General features: G+C 34.5%; 1 protein-coding gene across 5 annotated transcripts in view; it reads left to right on the top strand.

Annotated features, from left to right (window-relative positions):
* Nucleotides 1–14,303, top strand: part of EXOC6 (exocyst complex component 6) — a 232,339-nt gene that overhangs the window by 188,925 nt on the left and 29,111 nt on the right. For all 5 annotated transcript variants that reach the window (XM_053582721.1, XM_053582723.1, XM_053582724.1 and 2 more), the window contains one exon: nt 2,988–3,061. In XM_053582721.1, coding sequence (XP_053438696.1) covers nt 2,988–3,061 — 74 coding nt within the window. The remainder of the gene's footprint in view (nt 1–2,987; nt 3,062–14,303) is intronic.

The raw sequence follows: 14,303 nt of genomic DNA on the forward strand, positions 1-14,303 counted from the left end.
GAGACAGTAGATTGAGACTATAGCCAAAAAAGCCAAAAATGTTGGGTTGTCTTGAGAAAAATGTTTTAAGAATTAGAAAACAGTTTTATGCTTTAACAGGCTATTACTCATTTGCTCATCATTTTTCAATTAAGATCCGGTGGTACTAGAGAAAAGTAAGTCAGTTATCACGGGCATGGTAGGATGTGATGGAAATGCGAGTTTAGTCAACTAATGTCTATAACTACTTAGTACCTAGCAGAGAACCAAGAAGTAAGGGGGAGGGAGGTAATGGTGCATCTCTGAATAACTCAACAGTCACTCATACTCAGAAGGTACATACGTATACTCAGAGGTATATATAAAACTCATTTTTTGTGGGGGGAGGGGAGACAGAGTCTCAATCTGTCACCCTGGGTAGAGTGCCATGGCATTATCATAGCTCACAGCAACCTCAGTCTTTTGGGCTCAGCCTCCCTGAGTGGCTGGGACTATAGGCGCCTGCCACATTGCCCAGCTCAGTTTTTCTATTTTTAGTAGAGACGGGGGTCTCTCTCTTTTTCAGGCTGGTTTTGAACTCCTGAACTCAAGCAATTCCCCTGCCTCTGCCTACCAGAGTGCAAGGATTATAGGCATGAACCACCACGCTGGGCCAAAATTCATTAACCTTACTAGTAGCGGGAGAGGCATTTGCTTTGGATATACTTGCTCTTACTTTAAACACAATGCTAGCAATTGATTAGCTGATTTACCAGCTCAAGAAAATTAAAGATAACATTAAATTATGTTCATGGAGAAAGAACAAGGAGTACGAATTCATGTTAAAACTACTAGAAGAAAGGAAGAAAAATGAGAAAAGTGAGACAAGAACTCAAATAGCACAGTATTCTGACCTTTTCAACATAACAGAAAACAGATCTTAGTACTATAATAGTCCCTGGGAATTTTACTATATTGTGTAGAACAAAATGTGTTGTTTTTTATTTTTGAGACAGAGCCTCAAGCTATTGCCCCATGGCGTCACAGCTCATAGCAACCTCCAACTCCTGGGCTTAAGCGATTCTCTTGCCTCAGCCTCCTGCATAACTGGGAATACAGGTGCCTGTCAAAATGCCCGGCTATTTTTTGGTTGTAGTTGTCATTGTTTGGCAGGCCTGGGCCGGATTCGAACTCACCAGCTCTGGTGTATGTGGCTGTCACTTTAGCTGCCTGAGCAACAGGTGCTAAGCCCCAAAAGTGGTTTTTAAAAAAGAAATTTTTTAAATAGATTTAGGAGGTGCAAGTTGTTTTCTGTTACTTATATATATTGTATAGTGATGAAGTGTGGGCTTCTAGTGTACCTATCACCCAAATAGTGTACACTGTACTCCAAAGGTAATTTTTCGTCCCTCACCCCTCCCCGCCCTTCCTCTGTTTGAATCTCCCATGTCCATTATACCCCTCTATGTGTCTTTGTGTAGCCATAGTTTAGCTTCCACTTACAAATGAGAATGTGAGGCAAGAACAAAAAGTATTCTTTCTTCTTTCCTTTTTCTTTCTTTCTTTCTTTTTTTTTTTTTGAGACAGAGTCTCTCTTTGGTTGAGTGCTGTGGCGTCACAGCTCAAGCAACCTCAAACTCTTGGGCTCAAGTGATCTTCTTGCCTCAGCCTTCCAAGTAGCAGGGACTATAGGTGCCAGCCACGATGCCTGGCTATTTTTTAGAGACAAGGTCTTGCTCTTGCTCAGGCTGGTCTCGATCTCCTGAGCTCAGGCGATCCACCCACTTTGGCATTCCAGAGTGCTAGAATTACAGGCATGAGCCACTGTGCCTGGCCTAACAGAAAGTATTCTTGATGGTGACCTAGGGAATTGTTAAAAATTTAATTAATATTCTCAAAAAGCAAGGGAAATATAGAGTATGTTTTAGAATTCCATAAAAATGCTTAAGATTAAAAATTATACAGCAGCAATAATAAAAACTTAGTTGAGCTCTTCATTCCTCAGAGATACTAGATAAATTAAGCTGTGCTAGGTTTTTACATATTTTTTTTTGTTGTTGTGTTTGAGCATTTCTAAACTGTATTTTATATAGAATACACAAAACTTAAGAATTATTTTTGTTATTTCAAGAACATTCTAGTCTGAAAACTTAAATGACTTCTGAAATATTAACTGGGATAAATTCACAAAGGGAAAATCTGTAATATTCCCTAAGAAAATTAGAATAATAATGGGGTGGGAGAATGCTTGCTGGTATTCTTATCAGAGAAGCTTTCTTGCAAAATGGGTCTTTTTTATGAGTCAAACACAGTATTTTGCTTTCAAAACAACTAATATTGGAATTGCCCTAAATTTAACTCAACAGGCTATGTTAGTATAGTATGACAATTTTTAAAGCTCAAAAATTTAATGAAAAATTTCAAAAATTAAAAAAAAAAATCTTGTCTTAAAGTATCTTGTGGTTTGAGACACGATTCCTTTATGGAAAAAAATTATGAAAAGGCATGAACAGACATTCCTGTATCATCCTGATTTTGAACATTTTACCTGTTGTCTGCATGTAAAGCTGATTTCTTACCTTGGTGTCTGCCTTATATTGCTAGAGTTGGATTTTTAAGAGCATATTCTGTAACAAAGCAGATGTTTTAAAATATTTGACAGTCATGAAATTGGTATAGTTTTAAAATGCTTCTGTAATTGTTCACCTCAGGCTAAAAAGAGTCAGACAACTTTACTTGATTGAAGTACATTACTACTCTTAAATTGTATATGGGCTAACCCTTCCAAATTTATTGTGATTAAGGATTACATGATTAAATGGAAGATTGGAAGTTTAAGATTATTAAAGTTTTTGTGGCAAGGGTGTGGAGAACATTCTTAGTAGTGGAAATTAAAGATTATAAATAATCTTCATTTGAAAAGGTTATGTATAACTATTAAGATACATTTGTAATAAATGGTAATTAAGCAGTTAAACTCTTGTATATTTGCAATCTTGTTTTTATTCTTTTTTTTTTTTTTTTAATAGTGTTTGCCAGTTCTGAGCCTGTGCCAGGATTTCAGGGGGATACCCTTCAGCTAGCATTCATTGACCTCAGACAAGTAAGATATAATAACATACTCCTCAGTCATTGCCTCTACAGTCTGCCTTTTTTTTTTTTTTAATGCTACAGGAGTGTTTATTTGCCTTGAAACAACCTATCTTTAGAAAAATGCTTTCTTAATAACTATGCATTTGATACTTCTCTCTGAATCTATAATGCATTCAATGTCTCAACTTTATTATGAAGCATTCTCATCAGTGAATAATTAATGTAGTCTACCTGCTAAGCATGTAATGAAATAATAACTTTGTACTTTAGTGACACTTGAAATTTAAGCTATATCTTAATAATTTCATTGTCATATATGAAAATTGGTGGTATTAACATTAATGTCAGGACTCAAGTTAAATGGAAATTGTTACAACCTAGAAAGAAACCCGTTGTCGATAGTAAAGAATGCCACTGTTACAAATTTTCTGTATGGCTTCAGAAAAAGAGGATAAAATTAGTTTCAAAAAGTTAATGATAAAATATAAAAAAATTAAAAGATAGTGATATACATGTATTTACATAGTTTCTGGTCGTAGTACTCTTAGTAACAAATGTGATAATTTTTAAAATCTTTTCTAGTCATCTTTGATATGTCTACTCTGTTATTTTATTTTCCTCCTTTTTTCCATATCTTCGTATTTTTTTCTTTTTGCTACTTTCCTCTTCCTCTTTTGTCTTTTTCATTCTTAATCCTGGGATTAAGGAGCTTAATAAAGCAGGGGAGTCACAAGAGTATGGAGGAGGGGAGGATCCCAGATAGAGGGATTGGGAGTGCAAGAATTGACAGTAGGAGTGACTGCTGCCCTTGGCAAGGACAACCATACAGAGATGGAAATTTTAAAAAGTCACTGTACTATCAATCTATTAATGGTGCCCGTTCTCTTTAGGGAAGCGGTTCTCAACCTGTGGGTTGTGACCCACAGGAACTGTATTAAAGGACTGCGGCATTAGGAAGGTTGAGAACCACTGCTTTAGGAGATGAAGATGAGGCTTCACATTGGTATGAGCAGACATAACTAGAATGATGCTTGGAGCAGGACCAGTTTAAACAGTGAAGGAACTCTGATCTCAGTAAATATTTGAAAATAGAGCTATTTTTGCTCCAGTTCCAAATTAGAATTCAATAACTACTTATCTACTACTTATACTCTTATATATTCATTAGTTAGAAAGGAGGGATAGTTGAAATAGATACAAAAGTAATATAAGAGTTAGTTTCATCTTTGTAGAGCTTAAAAATCCTTTAGAGAAGCAAAATACCCAGAAACTATTTAGGAATCCTGATAATACAAAGAGTTTATGGTAATAAGTGGTATATCTCCAAGCAAGGTTTAGAGGGAAACTGAAAAAGCCATTCCTGCCTCCAAATTATGTCTTTAAAACATTGAACATACAAGATATGTTCATATTTACTTCTGTTTGCAATTAGTGCTCAGATGTTATGCCAAACAAGGAACGGGTATGTGTGCCCTAGATCTATAAATGAGTTGGGGAATACAGTAGAAAATGAAGAAGGTGGTCTTATTAGGTCTTCGGACAGTTAAAAATAAATAAATGACTGTTATTTTACAGTGATCCTGTTTGGATCAAGTGTTTTAAAGTCTTTGATATTTGACATACTTCCCCAAATCAAATTCCAAATTCTAAAATTCAGTGGTTTTTGACTTCAAACTTGGGATAGTCCATAAAGCACTCCTGAAAGTTTAAGAAAGACATGTTGGGCTTATTTGATATATAAAAATTATGTGAGAAGCATTGTCAAATAAGAAATGGTATTTAACTTTCTTTGAATTATGTTTATATAAATGTTGTTACTGTTGTTCCAAAATTGTATGAGATCCCTATGATAAAATTCTGATAATACTTTTGTGTATGTTATATTTAATTATAATTATTATTATGTTAAATGCTTATATACAACAAAAATAACCAAATTTCCTTGTCAGTTGACATCTTTAACCATAGCTATTCAAAGTCTTTTGCCAGTGGTGCATCTTACAAGGGTATATGTGAAACTTGGTAAACGGTCTGTGAAGTTAGTGAATGATGCCCCATGAATATATCAATGTACACAGCTATGATTTAATAAAAAAAAAAAAAAAAGTCTTTTGCCATCCACAAATGATTATAGCTTTACTTTGATTCTTCTCAAAAAGTGTTTTTCAGTTGGCTATAATCCAAAATTTGCTTCTTCTAGATAATTCATGAAAAAGACTCTTACAAAATACTTCTAAATACAGGTTTCTGATAATTTTGGAAATCATACCAGTAGACTAGGTAAAAACTTCCAGAACTCTTATTCAAAAGCTAATGCATTTATAAAGATTGCCAACCCAGCGTCAAACAAAATGAGTTAATTACATGCTACTGAACTGATGGTAGACTAAAATGATTTTTTATGAGTTTTTATTTAAAACATTGATGATTCTTTTTATGAGTTGGTAGGTAATCAAGAAAAAAATTAAAACTATAACTTATAGGAATTGGGTTAAATATAATTTTGTAAACAAAATTAAAATATTGATATTTACCTTTCTCTCATTAACTGATTTCTTCAGAATGTAGAAACTATTCATAAATATTCTTATTTTGTGACAATAGAATTATTTATATAAGTTCAGTAAGAATCTATTGTTAGAGGACACATCGAAAACATAGTTTTACCAGTGCTTTGACTAAATTGTCGTGTTTTTACATAATACCGTACTGCTTTGAGGGATTGAGGTTGTCTTTATAAAACCAGTAGACTTTTAAAAGAGACTTGTCTGCATTTCTTTACAAGGAGGATTCTAGGCCTTGTACTAAGTAAAAAATGTCACCTTCTGACAGATCCAAAAACCTCAAGATATTGTGGGGACCTCAAAAAGAAAAAAATTCACCCAATTTGTACAGATATTATAAGTGTAGTCTGATGAAAATCCTTGGCTTGACTTCTTAGTGTCAAGATTTTTTAAAGTGTAATCCAGACTTCCTTTTAAAAAGTTCCAGTGGAGCCAACTTAAAAAGAATCTGTATGGGCAGTCACTGTTCTTGCTGCAATTTATATTATACAAATAATCAGACCAAATATAATAAGACTAAAATTTACTTTACAAATAAATTGATCCTACTATAACTTGTCTTTTTTTTTTAAAAGGGGGAAGGACTGGAAGACATTATTAAGGAAAACCCCTATAGTATACCGATTACTAGAGTCTATTTTTTCTTTTCTTTTCTTACTTTTTTTTTTTTTTTTTTTGAGACTCTGTTGTCCAGGCTAGAGTGTAGTGGCATCATCATAGCTTGCTGCAACCTCAATCTCCTGGACTCAATAGATCCTCCTACCTCAGCCTCCCAAACATCTGGGACTACATGTATGTACCACTAGGCCTGGCTAAGTTTTCTATTTTTTGTAGATAGGGTCTTGCTGTATTGCTCGGACTGGTCTCAAAGTCCCAGCTTCAAGCAGTCTTCCTGCCTCAGCTTCCCAGAATACTAGAATTACAGGCACGGGCCACCACACCTGGCCATTATATTTGAGTTTTTATTTCCTACAATTTAGACTGAATTCTAAATTTACAGATTTTCTCACTTAAAATCACTAAAAATTAAAACATGCTTTTTTTAAAGTGCTATAAACCAGAGCTAAACAATTTAATATAAAGATCAAAATAAAAACCAGTTTAACAACTTATATACAGAGTGTCCATAAAGTTCATATGTAATTTAAAATAATATAAATGGCTTTAATGCCTGCTGATATATGGATTACTCAAAAAAGCTTGCTTGAATACCTAATTCAAACCAAAATTCAAAAATACCTATCAGATTACTACTGTGATCTGATGATACTTTAGAAACTCAAAAAACTGGTTTATAGACTACTGCAGACATTGAACTTTCTTTTTCTATTTTCATAGAGATACCTCTTATTAAAACTCTGTTTGTCTGTGCGTAGAGGCCTATCTTTGAGAGCCCATCAGTAGTACTGTCTTCCAAAATCAGACACAGGATTTAGTTGGATTGACCTCATTCGAAAATAAAGAGACTTCTTTGATGAGATATCTGCCCTTCAACCACTAAGTTTGATTTCTCTCTCTATAGCCACCAGCTCAACTTTTTAATGTGAAACTTCTGGGGAAATTTCAGACAGGTGAATGTTGGGGCTCAGGAGCCAATATCCCCAAATATGGTACTTTGACATGCTAAACTGAAAGAGAAGCCTCAAAGTCTCTGACCTCATTCCACCCCTGTCTCTCAATCTTTTGTTTCTCTCAAAGTACAGGATAAAATTGTTCTCTAAAGTTCTGTTAGCTGTCTGAAGTTTGGACTAGCCAAAGAAAAAACAATTACCTCTTATCCTTTCCTTTAGTTTTCATTAACTGAAGTCATATCGCAAGAAGAAAGACTGAAGTCTGTAAACACACCTGGACAGAGTTTTGTCACAAACCCTAATCTTTTCTGTGGGCCCAGCAGACTTTGTCCCAGACTATTGTGTATTCTTAAAGTCCATTATATTTCCCTAAAAATCATTTACTACCCTGCTCAAATCATTCACATGTTGCCCATCTCCCTTTCCTCTAAGAAAAAGGATATATAACCATCTGATACTCCCATTACCTGGTAGGACAGTCACTCTGTGATTCTTCCCTATGCAGGTTAATAAATTTCTATGTCATTTATCCTACTAATCTGCCTTTGGTCAGTTGGTTTTTTAATAAACCTTCCAACAGCAAAGAGAAAATTTGCCCCTCACTCTGTACAACTCTCAACTTTCCCAGTTTACCAGAAGATATTCTTTCTATTGGCATTAGATCCATCTCCTTTAGAAGTTCTCTCTTTTGCCATCTTATTTCCCTGAAAAATATCTAATATAGAAAATTGGGTTTTTAGCAAGTCAGAAATACTATTGGTTGTATATTAGTTTCCCAGTTAGGTTATGGGCACTTACTGGGGTAAGTTTTCCCATTGCAAGAACATGAATATGTTCTCTAATCCAAAGGACAGCTGCAAAACGAGATGATTTAAAGAGATTATATACAAATAATCTGTTCACAGAAAATGTGAAATTTATTGTGTGATATTTTCTCAGTTTTATTTGAATTTGTGTGTTGTAGACTAGTTTATATGATGTTAAGTAGCTTGTGTAATTGTGAATAGGACCACATAGCTTGGTAAAGATTCTGTTCCTTGGTTTGTCCAAATAGGTAGATGGATTGTTTAATGCTGTCTTTAATCTCAGGTACTTCTTCCTTCCAAGACAGTCATCATTTGACAGCATAGAAGCCCTCTTGACAAGTATAAAGCTCACTAGGGAATTATAACTAAGACATTCTTATGAATATTAATAAACATCTCAAGTAATTGTGCTTGATTTACTTTTCAAGTATGTGCACTTAGAAGGCATTAAGTCCTGGTTGACTTTTCTTCATCATCAATGTAATTGAAGAGATTTTCAAGTTAATTTAAAAAAATCTTTTATGAAACAGGTAGAATTGTGAAATATATTTTGATGTATATAGAATTGTTAGAATAAACATATATAGAAATAACTAAGTATAAAATACAATTTTAAAATATGGAAGTAAATACACAGTGGGAATAACTAGTGGATAGAAAATTTTGATGAGTAATTTTATTATATGTTAATATTTCTAATTTTAAAGGGGGCTTAAAATAATTTTCCATAGTTATTACTGTCAAAATTAAATTATACTTTATTCTTGTACTTTTGTATTCCAGAATGAGAAGATGCAATTAATTCTTGTCTTTAGCAGCTGGACCACTCTGGCATAACTTGGATTTTATGACTTTAGCAGCCTAGATTTAATAAATTGAAAAGATAGTTATTTTTCACCTGTATTTTAAAAATTAATTTACAAATAGTTAACTGGTAAAATGCCAGGTATGGGATTAGCAAAAAAATAAAACTAGTCTGAAAAACTAAAGTCTCACATGAGGTGATACAAGTTTTTTTTGTCAGATGTTACTGATTATTTAAATAAGGATGCCTTAAAGTTTGAATAGTGCTTTTATGTTCCTGACTTCATAAAGATATTTCATAGCATATTGCTTTAACAGTTTTAAGTAGTATTTCACCAAACATAAAGGGAGTGCTAACACCTTTATTTACATTTCAGTTGGGTTTCTGCACTTTTCCTTTTTTTTTTTTAGTCTGTGATCCATTTCTGTCTTAATAGGCTGGCTGACAGTTCTTTTCAAGTATACTTAGAAAGGCAAAAGAGCCCTTTTCATAGTACTTATAAGGGGTCATGCTTCTGTTTTTTAGTTTGAATTTGATACTGCTTCATGAATTGCTGGCTATGAAAGATTAGGAAGTAGGTCCAGTGGTCAAATTTTACCTGCCCACCCGGACTTTGCCCTGAGGTCAAACTCCTGATATTTGCTGTTCTGAATGGAGGAGTTGATGACAAGTATGAGCTGATACAAGAGGAAAGTTAGAACCATATCAAAGCTAAAGGCAAGAGAATTGGGACTCAATAAGAGACTGTAGCTAAAAGATGGATCATCAGGATTGCCTTCTTTAAAGAAAAGGAAATAGCTGACCTGTGAGTGAAAAGACTTTATCATCCTGCCAATCACATACTTGCTAATGGAAGCCAGTTATCTCAACAACATCTTAAGGCCTACTGCCCTAATAGACAATGTGGAGGATTAGCGGTCCTGGCACTGCATTATGTAAATATGCTGCTTCCATCAATTTAAATGTGCTGTTTGAATATGATTTGCTTTTGTAAATTTTTTTTACAGGTAAAGCTTATCATACTCCTGTCCCCCCTTCTGAAATTATTACTAAATGACAAAGGGCTTGATATACTTACGTGTGTGAGTGTGGTTTTTTTTTTTGCAGACACTTTGTATTTTGTTAATAATGTAATCTTTCAAGTGGATTTCTGATGAATATGTAAAATTCTTTTGACAATATATAAAATCTTTAAATTTTAAAAACTATTATAAGATTCTCTATATAATATGTAGTATTAAGTGAAAATGTTTTAATAAATATTTTACTAAATATTGCTGAGAAATGAGATGTCACTCATAATTGAATTTTCCAGGTTAACTGAAGATTTTTTTTTTAACTAAAGATTATTTTTTAATCACCAAAAGTTTTTAAATATAGCCATTTTGATGGAATACTTAATATATCTCACTTTCATAGCTGCTTACTGAGCATACTTTTCACAGTAGACTGAGTATCCCTGGCTTTACTAATACTGTACTAAATCCTATTTAACTGATCCTATTTCCCTTTGTAATATGCCACATAGACCGGTAAGATATCATTGCTTCATTTGACAATATCTTGATAATCTTTTAAACAATATGGGGAAGTTTAGGTAGGTCGAATGATAAGCATAAAGGTAGGTTTGAAGTTAATAAAATGATCTTTTGCTCAAAGAATGTTGGCTAATATATTATTATTACCCTTTAGAGCAGTTTTTCAACCTTTTTTATCTCATGGCACACTTGAACCTATAGTTAAATTTCCGCAACACACTTAGATTATGTTGATCAAAGAAAAAAAGATTTTTTTTTTTTTATTGTTAAATCATAGCTGTGTACATTAGTGCGATCAAGGGGTACAATGTGCTGGTTTCATACACATCTGAAATATTTTCATCAAACTGTTCAACGTAGCCTTCATGGCATTTTCTTAGTTATTGCATGTAGACATTTGTATTCTGCCTTTAGTAGGTTTCGCCTGTACCCATTCTAAGATGCACCGTAGCTGTGGCCCCACCCATTGCTCTCCCTCCACCCTAACCTCCCCCCTCCCTTCCCCTACCTTGGCCCTTTCCTCAATCTTGTGCTATAGTTGGGTTATAGCCTTCAGGTGAAAGCTATAATTTAGCTTTACAGTAGGGCTGAGTACATTGGACACTTTTTCTTCCTTTCCTGAGATACATTGCTAAGAAGAATATGTTCCAGCTCCATCCATGTAAACATGAAAGAGGTAAAGTCTCCATCTTTCTTTAAGGCTGCATAATATTCCATGGTGTACAGGTACTACAATTTGCTAGTCCATTCGTGAGTCGATGGGCACTTGGGTTCTTCCATGACTTAGCAATTATGAATTGGGCTGCAATAAACATTCTGGTACAGATGTCTTTGTTATATTGTGATTTTTGGTCTTCTGGGTATAAACCTAGTAAAGGAATTATAGGATCAAATGGCAGGTCTATTTTTAGGTCTCTAAGTATTCTCCAAACATCCTTCCAGAAGGAACGTATTACTGTACATTCCCACCAGCAGTGTAGAAGTGTGCCCTTTTCTCCACATCCACACCAACATCTCTGGTTTTGGGATTTTGTTATGTGGGCTACTCTTACTGGGGTTAGGTGATATCTCAAAGTAGTTTTGATTTGCATTTCTCTGATGATTAAGGATGATGAGCTTTTTTTCATGTGTTTGTAGATCGTGCGTCTGTCTTCATTAGAGAAGTTTCTCTTCAAGTCCCTTGCCCCCCCTGAGATGGGATCACGTGTTCTTTTTTTTGCTAATACGTTTGAGTTCTCTGTGGATTCTGGTTATTAAACCTTTATTGGAGGTATAACCTGCAAATATTTTCTCCCATTCTGAGGGCTGTCTGCTTGCTTTACTCACTATATTCTTGGCTGTGCAGAAGCTTTTTAGTTTGATCAGGTCCCAGTAGTGTATTTTTGATACTGCTTCAATTGCCTGGGGAGTCTTCCTCATAAAATATTCACCCAGGCCGATTCCTTCAAGAGTTTTCCCTGCACTTTATTCAAGTATTTTTATAGTTTCATGTCTTAAGTTTAAATCTTTTATCCAGTGAGAGTCTATCTTAGTTATTGGTGAAAGGTGTGGGTCTAGTTTCAGTCTTCTACAGGTTGCCAGCCAGTTCACCCAGCACCATTTGTTAAATAGGGAATCTTTTCCCCACTGAACGTTTTTAATTGGCTTGTCAAAGATCAAATAACGGTAAGCAGATTCATCTCTTGGTTCTCTTCTGTTCCAGACATCTACTTGAAAAAAAAGATTTAAAGAATATACTTACTGTGCTTTGAACTTCTTTCAAAATAATTTAATTAACAATTTTTGGTTTTGGTTTTTTTTGCAGTTTTTTTTTTTTTGGCCGGGGCTGGATTTGAACCCGCCACCTCTGGCATATGGGGCCGGCGCCCTACTCCTTTGAGCTACAGGTGCATCTTTGTAAATTTTTGTGGCACACTGGTTGAAAATCACTGCTCTAGAGCATTGTTTCCCAAAGGGTCTTTCTAGGAACACTGATTTCTCAAGATGAGAAAAGATTTCTAAAAATAGGTTTCCCAAATAGTTAAGTTTGGGAAGCACTTTATATTCTAACCCCTCTTATGAGACTTGCCATATTTACTAAAATTTTAAAGACAAATTCTGTAGTAACCAAGCATTTCTGAAATCATTACAGAACACCTCCCTCACTCACTTTGGGATATATTGCTTGAAACATCATTTGGGAAATGCTGCTTCAAGGGAGACTCTGACAGGTCCTCTAGATGTGTGTCTTTGACAGTTTGGGACCAACATATTTTAAAATAATGACTTAAGACATAGAAAGCATATGAATTGTATGTGTAGCTTATACAGGGCTAAGAGTTACCTAAGGTGACAGAAGACAGAATCAAAGAGCTTTCAGTAGGCTTGAGTGATAAGCCAAAACAGAGTCAAATTTAGTAAGGAAAATATTAAGTTTATATTTAACTTAAAATTTTAAAATTCTAGGATATAGGAAATCTGACATAATATAAAAATGTCTGATAGTTTTAGTTAACCTCCACACAGTGTGATGGGAATCCTTAGACTGCATTCATGAAAATGTGGTATTTGGTTCAGAGTGCTGTGCTTTGGGGCTGTTAAAGACTATGCCTAGAGTATTGTATGATGATAAGCGTATAGACACAAATTGGAGAACAGCTGAGAGAGAGACTTACAACGCTAGGGAGGGATGAGATACCTTGTCATATGAGGAGCATTTTAAAAATCTCTGTGTAGTTAGTCTAAAGCCTTAGTGGTATGGCTTTGTAGGAGAAAAATAAAATATGTGGTTTTTATTAGCCCAGATGTGAGTCAAACATACCATTTCTTCTCTCAAATACAATCCTATGCCATAAAAATTATCTTATCTTTTTCCTTTATTCATAATTAAGTCCTATTTTTAAGTATTCAATTTTGGACAAACTAGAGAAAATAGGAGCGTAATTCCTCTGAACTATACATACAGCATTTGAGAGAGAATTTGAAATGCAAAAAATGTGTGTGGATCTCATAGCACTTTTCAAAGTAAGTGTTTTCTTAAAGTATGATACGCATTCAGGCAAAACGTATCTATACTATTGCTGATTTTTCACAAAGTGACTACATCTCTGTAACACCAAATCAAGAAAAAGAACTTGACCAGTACCTCAAAAGAAACCACCCCACAGTGTGTCTCTTTCCAGTCATTCTCTTTCCTCTCCAAGAATAACCACAATCATGACTTCTAACACCACAGGTAAATTTAGCCTGGTTTTGAACTCTGTGTACGTGAAACCACTCAGTATAACTTTTTGATTCTGCCTTATTACTCTCAATGTTATGTCTTTGAAATTTATCCACGTTGTTATTATGTAACTGTAGTTCATTCTTTGTATTTGCCATGTAGTCTGCCTTTGTACAAACACCGTAATTTATATGTATGTTCACTATTGGTAAACATATGAACTGATTTAACCTTTGCTATTACAAACAGTGCTGACATGAACATTCTTTTGCATGTCTTTTGGTGAATGTATGCACAAATGTATGTTGAATTATATGCATAGGACTTGCTAAGTCAGAGGGATATACGTATGATTAATTTTAATAGATAACTGTGAAGCCATTTTCCAAGGCAGTTGTACTAGTTTATACTTCAGGCAGCAGTGTAGAAAAGTTCTAGTTGCTCTACATTCGTTATCACTTGGTCTTGTCTCAACTTCTTTTTAGCCATTCCAATAACTGTGTGCTAGTTTTACATTGTGGTCATATATACGAGCATTGTTTTATTGTGCTACACTTTACTGGAATTATAAGATGTAAGATAGTAAACTTAATAAATTGTGTGTTCTCACTGCCCCACCAACCAGCCATTCTCCTCTTTTTCTCTCTTTGGGCCTCCCTAGTCTCTGAAACACAATAGTATTGAAATTAGGCCAATTAATAACCCTACAGTGGCCTCTGAGTGTTCCAGTGAAAGGAAGAATCAGTCATTTCTCACTTTAAAGATA

This window comes from Nycticebus coucang, chromosome 3, assembly GCF_027406575.1.
Source record: "Nycticebus coucang isolate mNycCou1 chromosome 3, mNycCou1.pri, whole genome shotgun sequence".
NCBI lineage: Eukaryota > Metazoa > Chordata > Mammalia > Primates > Lorisidae > Nycticebus > Nycticebus coucang.